This window comes from Macaca nemestrina, chromosome 1 (genome assembly GCF_043159975.1).
Source record: "Macaca nemestrina isolate mMacNem1 chromosome 1, mMacNem.hap1, whole genome shotgun sequence".
NCBI lineage: Eukaryota > Metazoa > Chordata > Mammalia > Primates > Cercopithecidae > Macaca > Macaca nemestrina.
In genome coordinates this window covers 207,158,050-207,171,510 of record NC_092125.1, presented here as the reverse complement: position 1 = coordinate 207,171,510, position 13,461 = coordinate 207,158,050, and the positions used below count along the sequence as shown (strand labels likewise).

The 13,461-nt window shown below is 49.7% G+C and overlaps 1 protein-coding gene across 1 annotated transcript; it reads right to left on the bottom strand.

Moving 5' to 3' along the window:
* Window positions 1–9,538: 9,538 nt before the first annotated feature.
* Window positions 9,539–12,789, bottom strand: LOC105494519 (nuclear receptor subfamily 0 group B member 2). The gene is made up of 2 exons (XM_011763019.3): window positions 12,110–12,789; window positions 9,539–10,135 (listed from the first exon to the last, which is right to left on the bottom strand). The coding sequence occupies exons 1-2, from the start codon at window positions 12,639–12,641 to the stop codon at window positions 9,894–9,896; spliced, it is 774 nt and encodes a 257-aa protein (XP_011761321.2). The 5' UTR covers window positions 12,642–12,789; the 3' UTR covers window positions 9,539–9,893.
* Between the last annotated feature and the right edge of the window lie 672 nt (window positions 12,790–13,461).

The window sequence follows — 13,461 nt, the reverse complement described above, 5'->3', positions numbered from 1 at the left end:
TGACCTCGTGATCCGCCTACCTCAGCCTCCCAAAGTGCTGGGATTACAGGCGTGAGCCACCGCGCCCGGCCGAATTTTTAAAACTATTTGTAGAGACGGGGTCTCACTACGTTGCCCAGGCTGGTATTGAACTCCAGTGCTCAAGCGATCCACTGGCCTCAGCTTTCCAAAGTGTTAGGATTACAGGGGTGAGCCACGGTGCCCCGCTTTTTGTTTTTGTTTTGTTTTGTTTTGTTTAAGATGGAGTCTCACTCTGTCATCCAGACTGGAGTGCAATGGTGCGATCACGGCTTACTGCAACCTCCGCCTCCTGGGTTCAAGCAATTCTCCTGACTCAGCCTCCCAAGTAGCTGGGACTACAGGTGTGTGCATCACCATGCCTGGCTAATTTTTGTATTTTTAGTAGAGACAGGGTTTCACCATACTGGTCAGGCTGGTCTCAAACCCCTGACTTAAGATGATCCACCCGCCTTGGCCTCCCAAAGTACTGGGGTTACAGATGTGAGCCACCGCACCCGACCCTCTTTGTCCGTTTTTTTAATTGGGTTATTCGATTACTATTGATTCATTGATTCATAATTCAGACAAAGTCTAACATTATACTGGGCGATAGGAGGAACCTATACATTGAGAGACCTCAAACAAAAACAAAAAATAAAGGGCTGAGCGCAGGGGCTTACGCCTATAATCCCAGCACTTTGGCAAACCAGCGTAGGAGGATACCTTGAGCCTAGGAGTTTGAGACCAGCCTGGCCAAGTTGGCAAGACCCTTGTCTAAACAGAAAAGAAATTACTGCACATGTTTATCGGAAGACTTATTGATAATGTTGACTTTTACCCAAGCCCTGTGATCCTGGAACACTAAAGCTTAAGAAATGCCTCCCCACTGTTTTGTGTTCTGGAACACAGCATACTGCAAAAAAACATCCTTCCTCGAGTGAGTTAGATAAGACCAGTATATGCCCCTCTGGTTCACCAATGACAAAGCCAGACACAGACTCCAAATTCCAAATCTCCTCGTGAAAGCTTTGAGGAACTTCTTCTCCCCACTGATCAGTTGGAACAAACTTTGGTTAAAATTTCTCTTCTTCCCCCTGGTTCCTGAACTTTGGCTTACCCTCAGCTTGAGCCAGCACACATCTCCTCCTTAACAGCCCCTCTTGAGAATAGGCTGGCTTCAGGGTAAAGCATCACCTGATCTACTGTCCCATCTTGCCACTCCTGATCATCCCACTTCCTCCCTGTTTACTGCCCTGTTTACTCCTCCCTATGAGAGAAGAACCCTTTTTGCCTAACCCTTGAGTCACTTGCAGATATTATGGTCAGAGGGTCCTCCCTGCTGCAATATTCTTCCTCCCCCTATTGCAGTAGTTCCTTTCTTCCCTTGCAATAATCCTTTCTTTTTTTTTTCTTTTTTTTTCTTTTTTTTGAGACGGAGTCTCGCTCTGTTGCCCAGGCTGGAGTGCAGTGGCCAGATCTCAGCTCACTGCAAGCTCCGCCTCCCGGGTTTACGCCATTCTCCTGCCTCAGCCTCCCGAGTAGCTGGGACTACAGACGCCTGCCACTTCGCTCGGCTAATTTTTTGTATTTTTTAGTAGAGACGGGGTTTCGCTGTGTTAGCCAGGATGGTCTCGATCTCCTGACCTCGTGATCCGCCCGTCTCGGCCTCCCAAAGTGCTGGGATTACAGGCTTGAGCCACCGCGCCCGGCCCTGCAATAATCCTTTCAAATAAAATCTCTCCTGGCGGGGTGTGGTAACTCACACTTGTAATCTTAGCACATCGGGAGATTGAGGTGAGAGGATCACTTGAGCCCAAGAGAGCAAGGCTACAGTGAGCCATGATTGTACCATGCACTCCCACCTGGGCAGCAGAATGATAATCTGTCTCAAAAAAAAAAAAAAAAATTATAATGACTGGGCGCAGTGGCTAATGCCTGTAATCCCAGCACTTTGGGAGGCCAAGGCGGGTGGGATTACATACAGGCATGTAATCCCAAGTGATCTGCTGGGGCGGGCAGATCACTTGAGGTCCGGAGTTCGAGGCCAGCCTGGCCAACATGGTGAAATCCCCATCTCTACTAAAAATACAAAAATTAGCCAGGCATGCTGGCGTGAGCCTGTAATCCCAGCTCCTCAGGGAAGCTGAGGCACGAGAATTGCTTGAACCCAGGAGGCGGAAGTTGCAGACGGCCGAGATCACACCACTACACGCTCCATCCTGGGCAACAGAGCGAGATTCTGTCTCAAAAAAAAAAAAAATTATTATAATAAAATCTCTCCTTACCAAGTCTGGATTTGTTTTTATTTCACAGTATATATAAATATTCATAGCTACAGTCCTTATAAATGCAAAAAGCTGGCTTTTTGTGCTAATAACTTCAGGCAAAGCCAGTTAGAAAACACAGAATTGTTTTATTTATGCAAAGTTCCAAAAATGCAAACTAAAAACTATTCTTAGGGCTACATAAATGAATATACTTTAAAATCAGAAAGAAAAGCAAATAAATTATTAACATAAAATCCAAGGTAGTTGTTACCTTTGGAGGGAAATGATAGATTTAGAAAGGGACTTCAAAGTTAATGGTAATAATGACCTATGAAACAATAATAGAGTTCATTCTACTGTTATTCTTTATACTTTACACATATTTATGAACATTGTTTTACTCAATATTTAAAATGTAAAAATATTAAAAGTGAAAATAACTCATTTCAGAAAGCAATAGTTACCTTGTGATAGCAAATATACAACTATATGATGAATTTTAAAAATTGAAAAACATGGCTAGGCATAGTGGCTCACACTTATAATCCCATCACTCTGAGAGGCCGAAGCAGAAGGATCGCTTGAGGCCAGGAGTTGGAGACCAGCCTGGGCAACATAGTAAGACCCTGTCTCTACAAAAACTAATAAAAATAAAAAATTTAAAAAGTCTTCTAATGAGTGGGAAATTGTAGCTAGGACAATTATATCTGGGTTTAAACCCACATCATATCTGGATTTTATTTATTTTTTATTTTATTACATACTTTTTTTTTTTTTTTTTGTCACCCAGGCTGGAGTACATGCAGTGATGCAATCTGGCTTACTGCAATCTCCATCTGCCAGGTTCAGGCCATTCTCTTGCCTCTGCTTCCTAAGTAGCTGGGACTACAGGCCAGCACCACACCCAGCTAATTTTTGTATTTTCACTAAAGACGGGGTTTCACCATGTTGGCCAGGCTGGTCTCGAACTCCTGACCTCAGGTGATCCGTCCACCTCGGCCTCCCAAAGTTCTGGGATTACAGGTGCAAGTGACTGAGCCTGGCCTATTATTGTATGATATTTTAACATTATATAATATTTTATTAGTTTTACGTGTATGTGGGGATCTTCACAAGAGAGTGAAGTCTGAAGAACTGGTCAAAACAAGATGTTGCCCAGGCTGGAGTGCAATGGCGCAATCTCAGCTCACTGCAACCTCTGCCTCCTGGGTTCAAGCGATTCTCCTGCCTCAGCTTCCCGAGTAGCTGGGATTACAAGAGCCTGCCAACATGCCCGGCTAATTTTTGTATTTTTAGTAGAGACAGGGTTTCACCATGCTGGCCAGGCTGGTCTCGAACTCTGGACCTCAGGTGATCCTCCCGCCTCGGCCTCCCCAAGTCCTGGGATTACAGGCATGAGCCACAGTGCCCAACTACAACATGCTTTTATACTTTTTAGACAACAATAAATTTGAGAAGTCACAGGGCAAGGGATATCTAGCTAGGGCAGTAGATTTCTAGGTGAGTGATGAGGAGATATTTGAGGTGGAACCAGTGGAAGATAAGGGTTACCTTGGAAAGTATATTTATTCAGGTCCGTTGCAGCCCCGAGTTCCCAGTCTCTGGTAATCAGGGCTATTTTTTTGCCCTGGTATAGAAAGGATATCCCTCACAGAGGAATCTTGATGGCTTGCTGCATGTGGGAAGAGGCAGGTCAGTTCACCCTTTCTGAAACTACAATTTCTCCAAGGTTTCCAACTCAAAATGATCAAGATACCAATTTGGCACATTGGCATGTCCTTCACTCCTTGAGTTTCTTCGTCTATAAAATGGATGGAGGCCGGGTGTGGTGGCTTACGCCTGTAATCTCAGCACTTTGGGAGGTGGAGGCGGGCAGATCACCTGAGGTCGGGACTTTGAGACCAGCCTGGCCAACATGGTGAAACCCCTTCTCTACTAAAAAATACAAAAAAGGCTGGGCGTGGTAGCTCACGCCTACAATCCCAGCACTTTGGGAGGGCGAGGCGGGCGGTTCACCTGAGGTTGGAAGTTCGAGACCAGCCTGACCAAATGTAGAAACCCCGTCTCTACTAAAAATACACAATTAGCTGAGCGTGGTGGCGCACGCCTGTAATCCCAGCTACTTGGGAGGCTGAGGCACGAGAACTGCTTGAACCCAGGAGGTGGAGGTTGCAGTGAGCCGAGATCGCATCACTGAACTCTACCCTGGGCAACAGAGTGAGACTCTGTCTCAAAAAGAAAGATAAAGCGGATGGAGATAATGATAGTACTTCCAGCACAGAGTTGTGAGAATGAAATACCATAATCCAGGAAATGTGTTTAGAGCACAAATGTTATGTGGTTATAGTTTAGTAGCTACCCAGAGTAAGCAGCCATAGCCTGGGGTTTCTTCTGGTCATACCCTGCCAGGAAGAGGAGGTCTCCTTTGTTAACTCTGACTCCCCTGAGATCTTAGCATTGTCGCCTCCATCGGTTTCATTGATACTTCCTTTCTGTGCTGTCTTGTTCTGTGAGGTGGTCCCTGTCATCTCTCCAGGCCCATTTCCTGCTACCCTGGGCCCCACACATCACTTGCAGTTAGCTAAGCACCCCTTACTCTCTGACATCTCTGTGCCTTTGCATATATCTGTTTGGAATGTCCATCCCTTGGGTTGCCTAGCAAAACCCTATTTGTTCTCTTTAGCTCAAACCAGTCACCACTTGGGTGAAGCATTTTTCCCACCTTGAGGCAGATTTAATCTGTCCTGTTGCCTGTTGTCTGTACCCCATCACAGCTCAGATCACTCTGCATTACAATTACTTATGTGTCTTCCTCTGCCACAGACAAGGTGTTTCATGAGAGTAAGAAATGTATCTTATTTATTCTGTGCCCCCTACCCCAGCATCTAGCACAGGGGTTGGTACAAGTGGAGGTTGAGAGATGTTGAGTGATAGAATGAATTAATGGATGGATAGTGGGTGTTGGCTTTTTGCCAGCATCACGGGTTCTAGGATATTTGAATGCCCCAAGGACAGGGTGGGGTACATGCAGGGCACAGCATGCGTCAGCTGTCTTACTGCTTAATAGGCAGTCAACGATTTGGCTAATGAAGATAGAGATAATGATGGCAATAAAATGGTTCTCTAGGCTGACCCAGAGCCATAGCCACTCTCCTGCTTTCCAGTGAGTCATCCCTGGCTGGGCCTGAGGACAGGAATCGTGGCTGAGAGGTAGATGGTCAGTCAACAGTGGCTGAACTGGCTCCAGACCGCCTGATCCTGGCCATGACTCACTCCAGCTTGTGCTGCTGACAAGAACCCTCCAGAATTACACAGGTTTGAGTACAAGTCTCAGCACAGGCCAGGTGAGGTGGCTCACGCCTGTAATCCCAGCACTTTGGGAGGCTGAGGTGGGTGGATCACTGAGGTCAGGAGTTTGAGACCAGCCTAGCCAACATGATGAAACCCTGTCTCTACTGAAAATACAAAAATTAGCCAGGCTTGGTGGTGGGCGCCTTAATCCCAGCTACTCGGGAGGCTGAGGCAGGAGAACCGCTTGAACCTGGGAGGTGGAGGTTGCAGTGAGCGGAGATCGCACCACTGCACTCCAGCCTGGGCAACAAGAGCGAAACTCCGTCTGAAAAAAAAAAGAGTCTCAGCACAGACAGTGATCAGCCCAGACCTTAAGTTACATACCCATCTGAGCCTGTTTCCTCCTCTTCCCTCATTAGCAATGAGATACAGATCCCAACCCAGGATGCTGATCATGGAGACATTCTTCCCCACTTTTGGAAAGCCTACAGTCTCATGGAGAAAGCACAATTCCCCTTACTACATTGTACCATAATTATCTCTTTAGTTTTGCCGTATTTGTCTTTATGTTCTTTGCTCAAGGCAAGGAAGTAGGGCACGGGGAATGACTCAAGAAATGCAGACAGGCCGGGCGCGGTGGCTCAAGCCTGTAATCCCAGCACTTTGGGAGGCCGAGACCGGTGGATCACGAGGTCAGGAGATCGAGACCATCCTGGCTAACATGGTGAAACCCTGTCTCTACTAAAAAAAAATACAAAAAACTAGCCGGGCGAGGTGGCGGGCGCCTGTTGTCCCAGCTACTCGGGAGGCTGAGGCAGGAGAATGCCGTAAACCCGGGAGGCGGAGCTTGCAGTGAGCTGAGATCTGGCCACTGCACTCCAGCCTGGGCGACAGAGCGAGACTCCGTCTCAAAAAAAAAAAAAAAAAAAAAAAAAAAAAAAAAGAAATGCAGACAAGAAACAGAAGTGTAGCTCCCAAACCATGTGGACTGGTAGGGAAGAAATTTGAAAAGGATCAAGGTAGAGATTTTTCTTGTTGTTTTTTTTATTTGTTTTGAGACAGGGTCTTGCTCTGTTGCCCAGTCTGCAGTGCAGTGATGCTACCATGCTCACTGCAGCCTCCAACTCCCAGCTCAAGTAATCCTCCCACTTCAGCCTCTCGAGTGGCCAGGACTACAGGCATGAGCCACCATACCTAGCTTATTTTATTTTATTTATATTTTTGAGACGGAGTCTTACTCTGTCACCCAGCCTGGAGTGCAGTGGTGCAATCTCGACTCACTGCAACCTCTGCTGCTCCAGTTCAAGCGGTTTCCCTGCCGCAGACTCTGGAGTAGCTGGGATTACAGACATCTGCCACCACACCTGGCTAATTTTTGTAGTTTTAGTAGAGACGGGGTTTCACCATCTTGGCCAGGCTGGTCTTGAACCCCTGACCTTGTGATCCCCCCGGCCTTATTTTTAAATTTTTTTGAGATAGAGTCTCACTCTGTCGCCCAGGCTGGAGTGCAGTGGTGCGATCTCGGCTCACTGCAACCTCTGCCTCCCAGGTTCAACTGATTCTCCTGTCTCAGCCTCCCAAGTAGCTGGAATTACAGGCGAGTGTTGCCATGCCTAGCTAATTTTTGTATTTTTAGTAGAGACAGGGTTTCACCATTGTTGGCCAGACTGGTCTTGAGCTCCCAACCTCAGGTGATCCGCTTGTCTTGGCCTCCAAAAGTGCTGGGATTATAGGTGTGAGCCACCGTGCCTGGCCCCTAGCTAATTTTATAATTTTTGTAGAGACAGGAATCTCACTACATTGCCCAGGCTGATCTTGAACTCCTGGGCTCAAGCGATCCTATCACCTCAGCCTCCCAAAGTGCTGGGATTACAGGCATGAGCCACCAGTAGTGCCTGGCAAGGTAGACTTAATAAGGGAAGCTATTTGGATGACGGAAAAAATTAAATAAGTTGAGGAAAAAAGCCTAGGGTGGGGCATGGCAGGGAATGCTTCCTAATGGTTGTTCAGGGCTAGAGAAGGGGAAGGGTAAGAGGTGGGAAGATCCAGCTTTTTTCAGAGGTGGGAGGATTCAGAGAGGTGTGGCAGTTAATTAATAGAGGCAGAAACTGGCAGGGCATAAAAGATGTAGAATGACCCTAAATCCCTGAATCTTCTGGATTTGGGTCCTATGTGGGAAACAGGGCTTCTGCTCTTGAAAGAGTGGTTTCATGCGTCTACAAGGTTACACAGGGTGATGTGTGCCAGAGGGATGGGGAGGGCAGGTAGAGAGAGGCCCGGGAGCCTGAGGTCTGAGTTTGGGGCATCTGGTGGGAGGTGGGGGGATGCAGGACTTGTTCTGGGCCCTGAAGGATGCCTTTATTGGGGATTTGATTTGGTCCCAGCTGGGGACAGTTGTTGAGCTGAGAGGAGGATGGACATTGAAGTCACCACGGGGAAAGAGGATGAATGGTTAGTTGGGGTCCCAAATGCTAGGCAGAGCAGTTGGCCTGGGCTCACAGGCTCTGAGAGGACCCTGAAGATGTGCAGACACAGGTCTGCCTACTTAGGGGGCCACTTTTCCCTTTCCTGTGACACGGGGAAGATGAACACACTCTGGATGGGGGTGTCTCCACACTGTGTGCCCCACCCTCAGGTGCAAGGGTGCGTACTTGTGCTGTGTGACTGTGTCAGGGTCTGCAGTACGTTGCTGAGTGACTGTATCTGGGCAGTGCTTTTCTGGGCTGTAAGTGGGTGGTTGGAGAGTCTGTTTTCTGGGTCTGTGTAGGCGTGCCTGAGTTGTACATCTTAGTGTGTGTGTGTATTGGAGGGTCCAAGTTGTGTTGTTTGTATTTGTGTGAGATCTCAGCTGTGTTTTTGTCTCTATCTGGTGTCTGACTTGTGAGTGAGAGGCTGGGCAAGGGACAGGGTTCCCCTTGCTGCTGGCACTGGGTCACCATAATGGGTACGAGGCCAATCAGCTGTCGTCCTAACCTGGGGGGCTTAGAGAAAGGCCTGAATGATGACACCTAGACTCTTATCCCCAAGTGAATGGCCTCTTATTGAGCAATCATTAACTGGGCACCTGTGAGAAGAATCCAAACTGTTATGGTGAAGGGGGTGGGGACTGGTCAGGGCAGGACTTACCGTTGGCGAAAGGGGGAGGCCAGAAAGTACTATAGGCATGTGTGTTGTTATCACTCCTTCCTGCCCACCCTTCAGGTCACTCACCCTTACTCATGGCGACTGGGTCAAAATATTTAACAAACAGTGAGGCACAGACATTGACCAATCAGAATAGACACAAGTCATATTCTGAATGGAGCAGTCAGGGAGGTCATGGCTATGCCAAGAGTTGCCTCTTTAGTTGTTAGACAGTGGGAATGTCTGGAAGGAGAATCCCAGGAGAGGGGCTGGGGCAGAGGGGCAGGGAAGGAAAGTTGGGAGGCCTCAGGGCGGTGGCTATGATCCAAGTGTCATGGAAGGGTTTCAGACTTAAACAACTGATGTAGTCAAATCCTGGTGGTCCAGCTAAACCTTGCTCTGCCTTGGCGTTCAAGTAGTTGCCAGGCCAGCCCTGGGTGCCCTTGTCCCTTCCCTTTGGGAAAATAATGGACCACCGTCTTTTGTCATCTGCAGGAATGGGGGAAGTGAATGATCTTAAACTGCAGAAATGGCAGTGACCTTGTCTGTTTCAATTCGGGAATGGACTGCTTCCTGATTGGCTGTGATTGGGCTTTAACTGTGGTGAGAGGGCGCATGAAGTGGGTAGGAGCCAGGAGAGTGGTTAGTGAAGGGTTTGGGAACAGGAGAGCAACCTCCTTCCCCTGAGGATAAAGGCAATGAGGTGATGGGATTGTGAACTGATACTGTTCCCTGGAAAATTAGTTCCAGCAACCCTGTGGATTTTTTCCCTTGGGCTACCTCTGATAGGAGCAGGGTGGGCCCTGGAGGTGAAACAGTCCCTTCTATATGCACAAACAACAGTATCAGGCTCCAAGTGTTTCATACCTTTTATTACAAAAATCAATAACTTAATTCAGTTCTGTATAAAGTCAGTGGGACTTCTGGTCCAATGAGCAGCCTAAGCTTTCATTCCCATCCCAACAAGGGACAGGAGTCTTGGCCCAGAGGCTGTGGGGACCACCAAGAGCCTTCCAGGCAGCTGGAGCACTGTGTCCAAACCAAGGAAGTCCAATGTGGGGTGTGGCTGAGTGAAGGGCTGTTCCTAAGGAGCCAAGTGCTGTCTATACAGCCTTGCCCCCTCCGGGAGCATTGGGTCACCTCTGGGGATGGCCAGGCTGAATCAGCACTGCCAGCCTCTGCCCACCTGATCTCTGCCTGGGCTGCAGCTGGTCACCTCAGCAAGAGCATGTGCCCAAGAAGGCCAGCGATGTCAACATCTCCAATGATAGGGCGAAAAAAGAGGTCCCCAAGCAGGCTGGTCGGAATGGACTTGAGGGTGGAGGCTGTGAGGAGGACACGGGCCAGGCGGCCTTGGGCTGCTGGGCACCAGGGCTCCAGGACTTCACACAGCGCCCAGTGAGCCTCCTGCTGCAGGTGCCCAATGTGGGAGGCGGCTTGGAGGCCTGGCACATCTGTGGGCAGAGAGGGAGAAGAGGGTTGGTGAGCATCCTACTCCCAGCCACCAAAGGAAGAGACTGGCCCAAGATCTGGGCCATCAGAGACACCCCTCTGCCTCCTTTGCTCGGCCTTTGAGGTCCCACTACTACCTCCTCCTTTGGAGGAGGTAATTTATTTATCAATTTCCATTGTATTCATCCATCCATTTATGAAGAGGCAGTATGGAGTAATGGTTAAGAATCAGGTTTCCGGCCGGGCGCGGTGGCTCAAGCCTATAATCCCAGCACTTTGGGAGGCCGAGACGGGCGGATCACGAGGTCAGGAGATCGAGACCATCCTGGCTAATATGGTGAAACCCCGTCTCTACTAAAAAAAATACAAAAAACTAGCCGGGCGAGGTGGTGGGCGCCTGTAGTCCCAGCTTCTCGGGAGGCTGAGGCAGGAGAATGGCGTAAACCCGGGAGGCGGAGCTTGCAGTGAGCTGAGATCCGGCCACTGCACTCCAGCCTGGGCAACAAAGCGAGACTCCGTCTCAAAAAAAAAAAAAAAAAAAAAAAAAAAAGAATCAGGTTTCCTGAATCCCAGTACTGTCACTTAGCTGGGTGACCTTGGGCAAGTAACTTAATCTCTGGGCTTCAGTTTCTTTATTTGTAAAACGAGGATAATATATATATATATATATATATATTTTTTTTTTTTTTTTTTTTTTTTTTTTTTTTTGAGACGGAGTCTCACGCTGTTGCCCAGGCTGGAGTGCAGTGGCGTGATCTCGGCTCACTGCAAGCTCCGCCTCCCGGGTTCCCGCCATTCTCCTGCCTCAGCCTCCTGAGTAGCTGGGACTACAGGCGCCTGCCACCGCGCCCGGCTAATTTTTTGTATTTTTAGTAGAGACGGGGTTTCACTGTGGTCTCGATCTCCTGACCTTGTGATCCGCCCGCCTCGGCCTCCCAAAGTGCTGGGATTACAGGCTTGAGCCACCGCGCCCGGCACGAGGATAATAATATTAATAGGACCTGTCTCCTAGGTTTTTATGAGATTTAAATGAACTAGTATATGTAAAACCCTTAGAATAGGGCCTAACATATGGTAAGTGTGATATGAGTATTTGCTGCTATTATTGCAATTAACTACTACGATTTATGCGTGCCACAGGGACTCCTGGGGAACGCTCATCTCAGATGCTCTCCAGATTACAAAGAGCACTGTCTCATCTGCCACTCTCCTGGCCAAATTCCACAAAGACTCCCTTCCTGTCCTCCCTACACCCCTTTCAGTTCTCTCTTCTAAGTGATCTTTCTGAACCCACAGAGGAGTTTCAGCTCTAGAGCTTCACCATGCAGCCTTCCTTTGAAGATGTGACTGAGACACAGCTGTGTCTGCCCACCCCACCTCCCCCGCAGCCTTCTCTAAAGGTCAGAGCAAATTTCTCAGGCAGAGTGGCAAGGGCCAGTCTCTGGAGTGAATAGACCTGAGTTGCCATCCTGGTCTGTCCCTACCTGGCTGTGTTACCTTTAGCTTGTCACTTAGCTTCTCTGTACCTCTTCTGTAAGATGGCTATTTGATGAAAATGAGGAACCGGCCAAGCACAGTGGCTTACGCCTGTAATCCAGCACTTTGGGAGGCCAAGGTGGGTGGATCACCAGAGGGATCAGGAGTTCAAGACCAGCTTGACCAACATGGCGAAACCCCGTCTCTACTAAAAAATACAAAAATTAGCCGGGAGTGGTAGCGGGCACCTGTAATCCCAGCTACTTGGGAGGCTGAGGCAGGGAAAATTGCTTGAACCCAGGAGGCAGAGGTTGCAGTGAGCCAAGATCGCGCCATTGCGCTCCAGAGTAGGTGACAGAGTGAGACTCTGTCTCAGAAAAAAAAAAAAAAAGAAAATGTGGACCCCATGAGATTACAGATATCAAACCCTTAGAAGTTACCTTCCCTGGCTGGCTCCTGCTTCAGCCTTGCCCCCTACCCAGGAGTGTCTGGGAGCTCACCAGGGTTGAAGAGGATGGTCCCTTTCAGGCAGGCATATTCCTTGGGGCTCAGCTCCAGGCCCCAGAAGGACTCCAGACAGCACTGAAGCCACTGCACTGCAGCCAGGGAGGGCTGGGGTCTGTCTGGCGGCTGGCCACTGCCTCCACTGCTGCTGGGCTCCTCCAGTAGAATCTTCTTGAGTATGCTGGGCACCGGGGCCTCAGCCACTTCAAAGGTCACAGCATCTTGGGCCAACCCAAGCAGGAAGAGGGGGCCCCAGCAACCCTGCAGCAGCCGCCGCTGGTCCTGGGGAGGCAGCTGCCAGAAGGATGGCAGGTTCCTGAGGAAGGCCACTGTCTTGGCCAGAACATCCAAGGCCTCCCGGCAGGTGCGATGAGGTGCACATAGCTGGACGGGCCGGTGCTGCCTACATAGGCAGCGGCTACGGGGTCGGGGGACAGCCCTGAGGCTGGAGCTCAGAAGTGCGTAGAGAATGGCTGGGCGGCTTGCAGCTCCCTGGCATGGGCAGGCCCCTGGTTGGCTGGTGCTCATGGTTGGGATCTGCCCTTACTTCCAGCTCTCTGGCCCTCTATTCTGCACCGTGGGTGCTATTTATATTCCCAGTGAGTGGAAGGGGGGGAATGGCCCGACAACCTTGACTCCAGAAGTCATGTTCATTGAAAAAAACACACAGACACTGCCCCTGGCAGGAATGGTGGGGAAGTGGTGGGGGAGGGGGCATTGGGAACCCCACGTGGCACTGATATCACTTCAGTCAATGAAGTGGCCGGTGCAGGGCACAGGGCCACCTGCCGCTCACTCAGCTGCCCCTTATCGGATGACTCAAGTGGATAAACAAGGTCATTAACCCAGGCTGTACCAGGGCACCAAGGCCCCAGGTGCACAATCAGCAGGTGTCCCCATTGGTGCCTGCTCTTGTGTGCACAAAAGACTAGCGCTTTCGCTAAGCCAGGAAGTCAGCCCCAGAGCTGGGTGGGCCTTGAATGCAAGGCCCGACCTGGAAGTGCCTTATCACTAGCTTGTTTGCCTAACCTTGGGGCCCTGCTTCTGTTGTCGGCCAGGAGCAGGCTACAGGGAAGGGAGCCAGGACCCCGGCGGGGCTGGGAGGACTTTGCCCGCTGTCCAGTCTCGGAGGCCCCCTTCCTCTGGTTTCAGTTCTGGGCCCCCTGCAGGAATAAGGTCCTTCAGAATCCCTATCCCCTGCCTGATTCCTACCACTCCTGAAAGTCCAGTTCTGCTGAGAAGAACTCACAGAGTTATAATAAAAGATAGTTGCCAGCTGGGCATGGTGGCTCATGCCTGTAATCCCAGCACTTTGGGAGGCCGAGGAAGGGGGATCATTTGAGGTCAG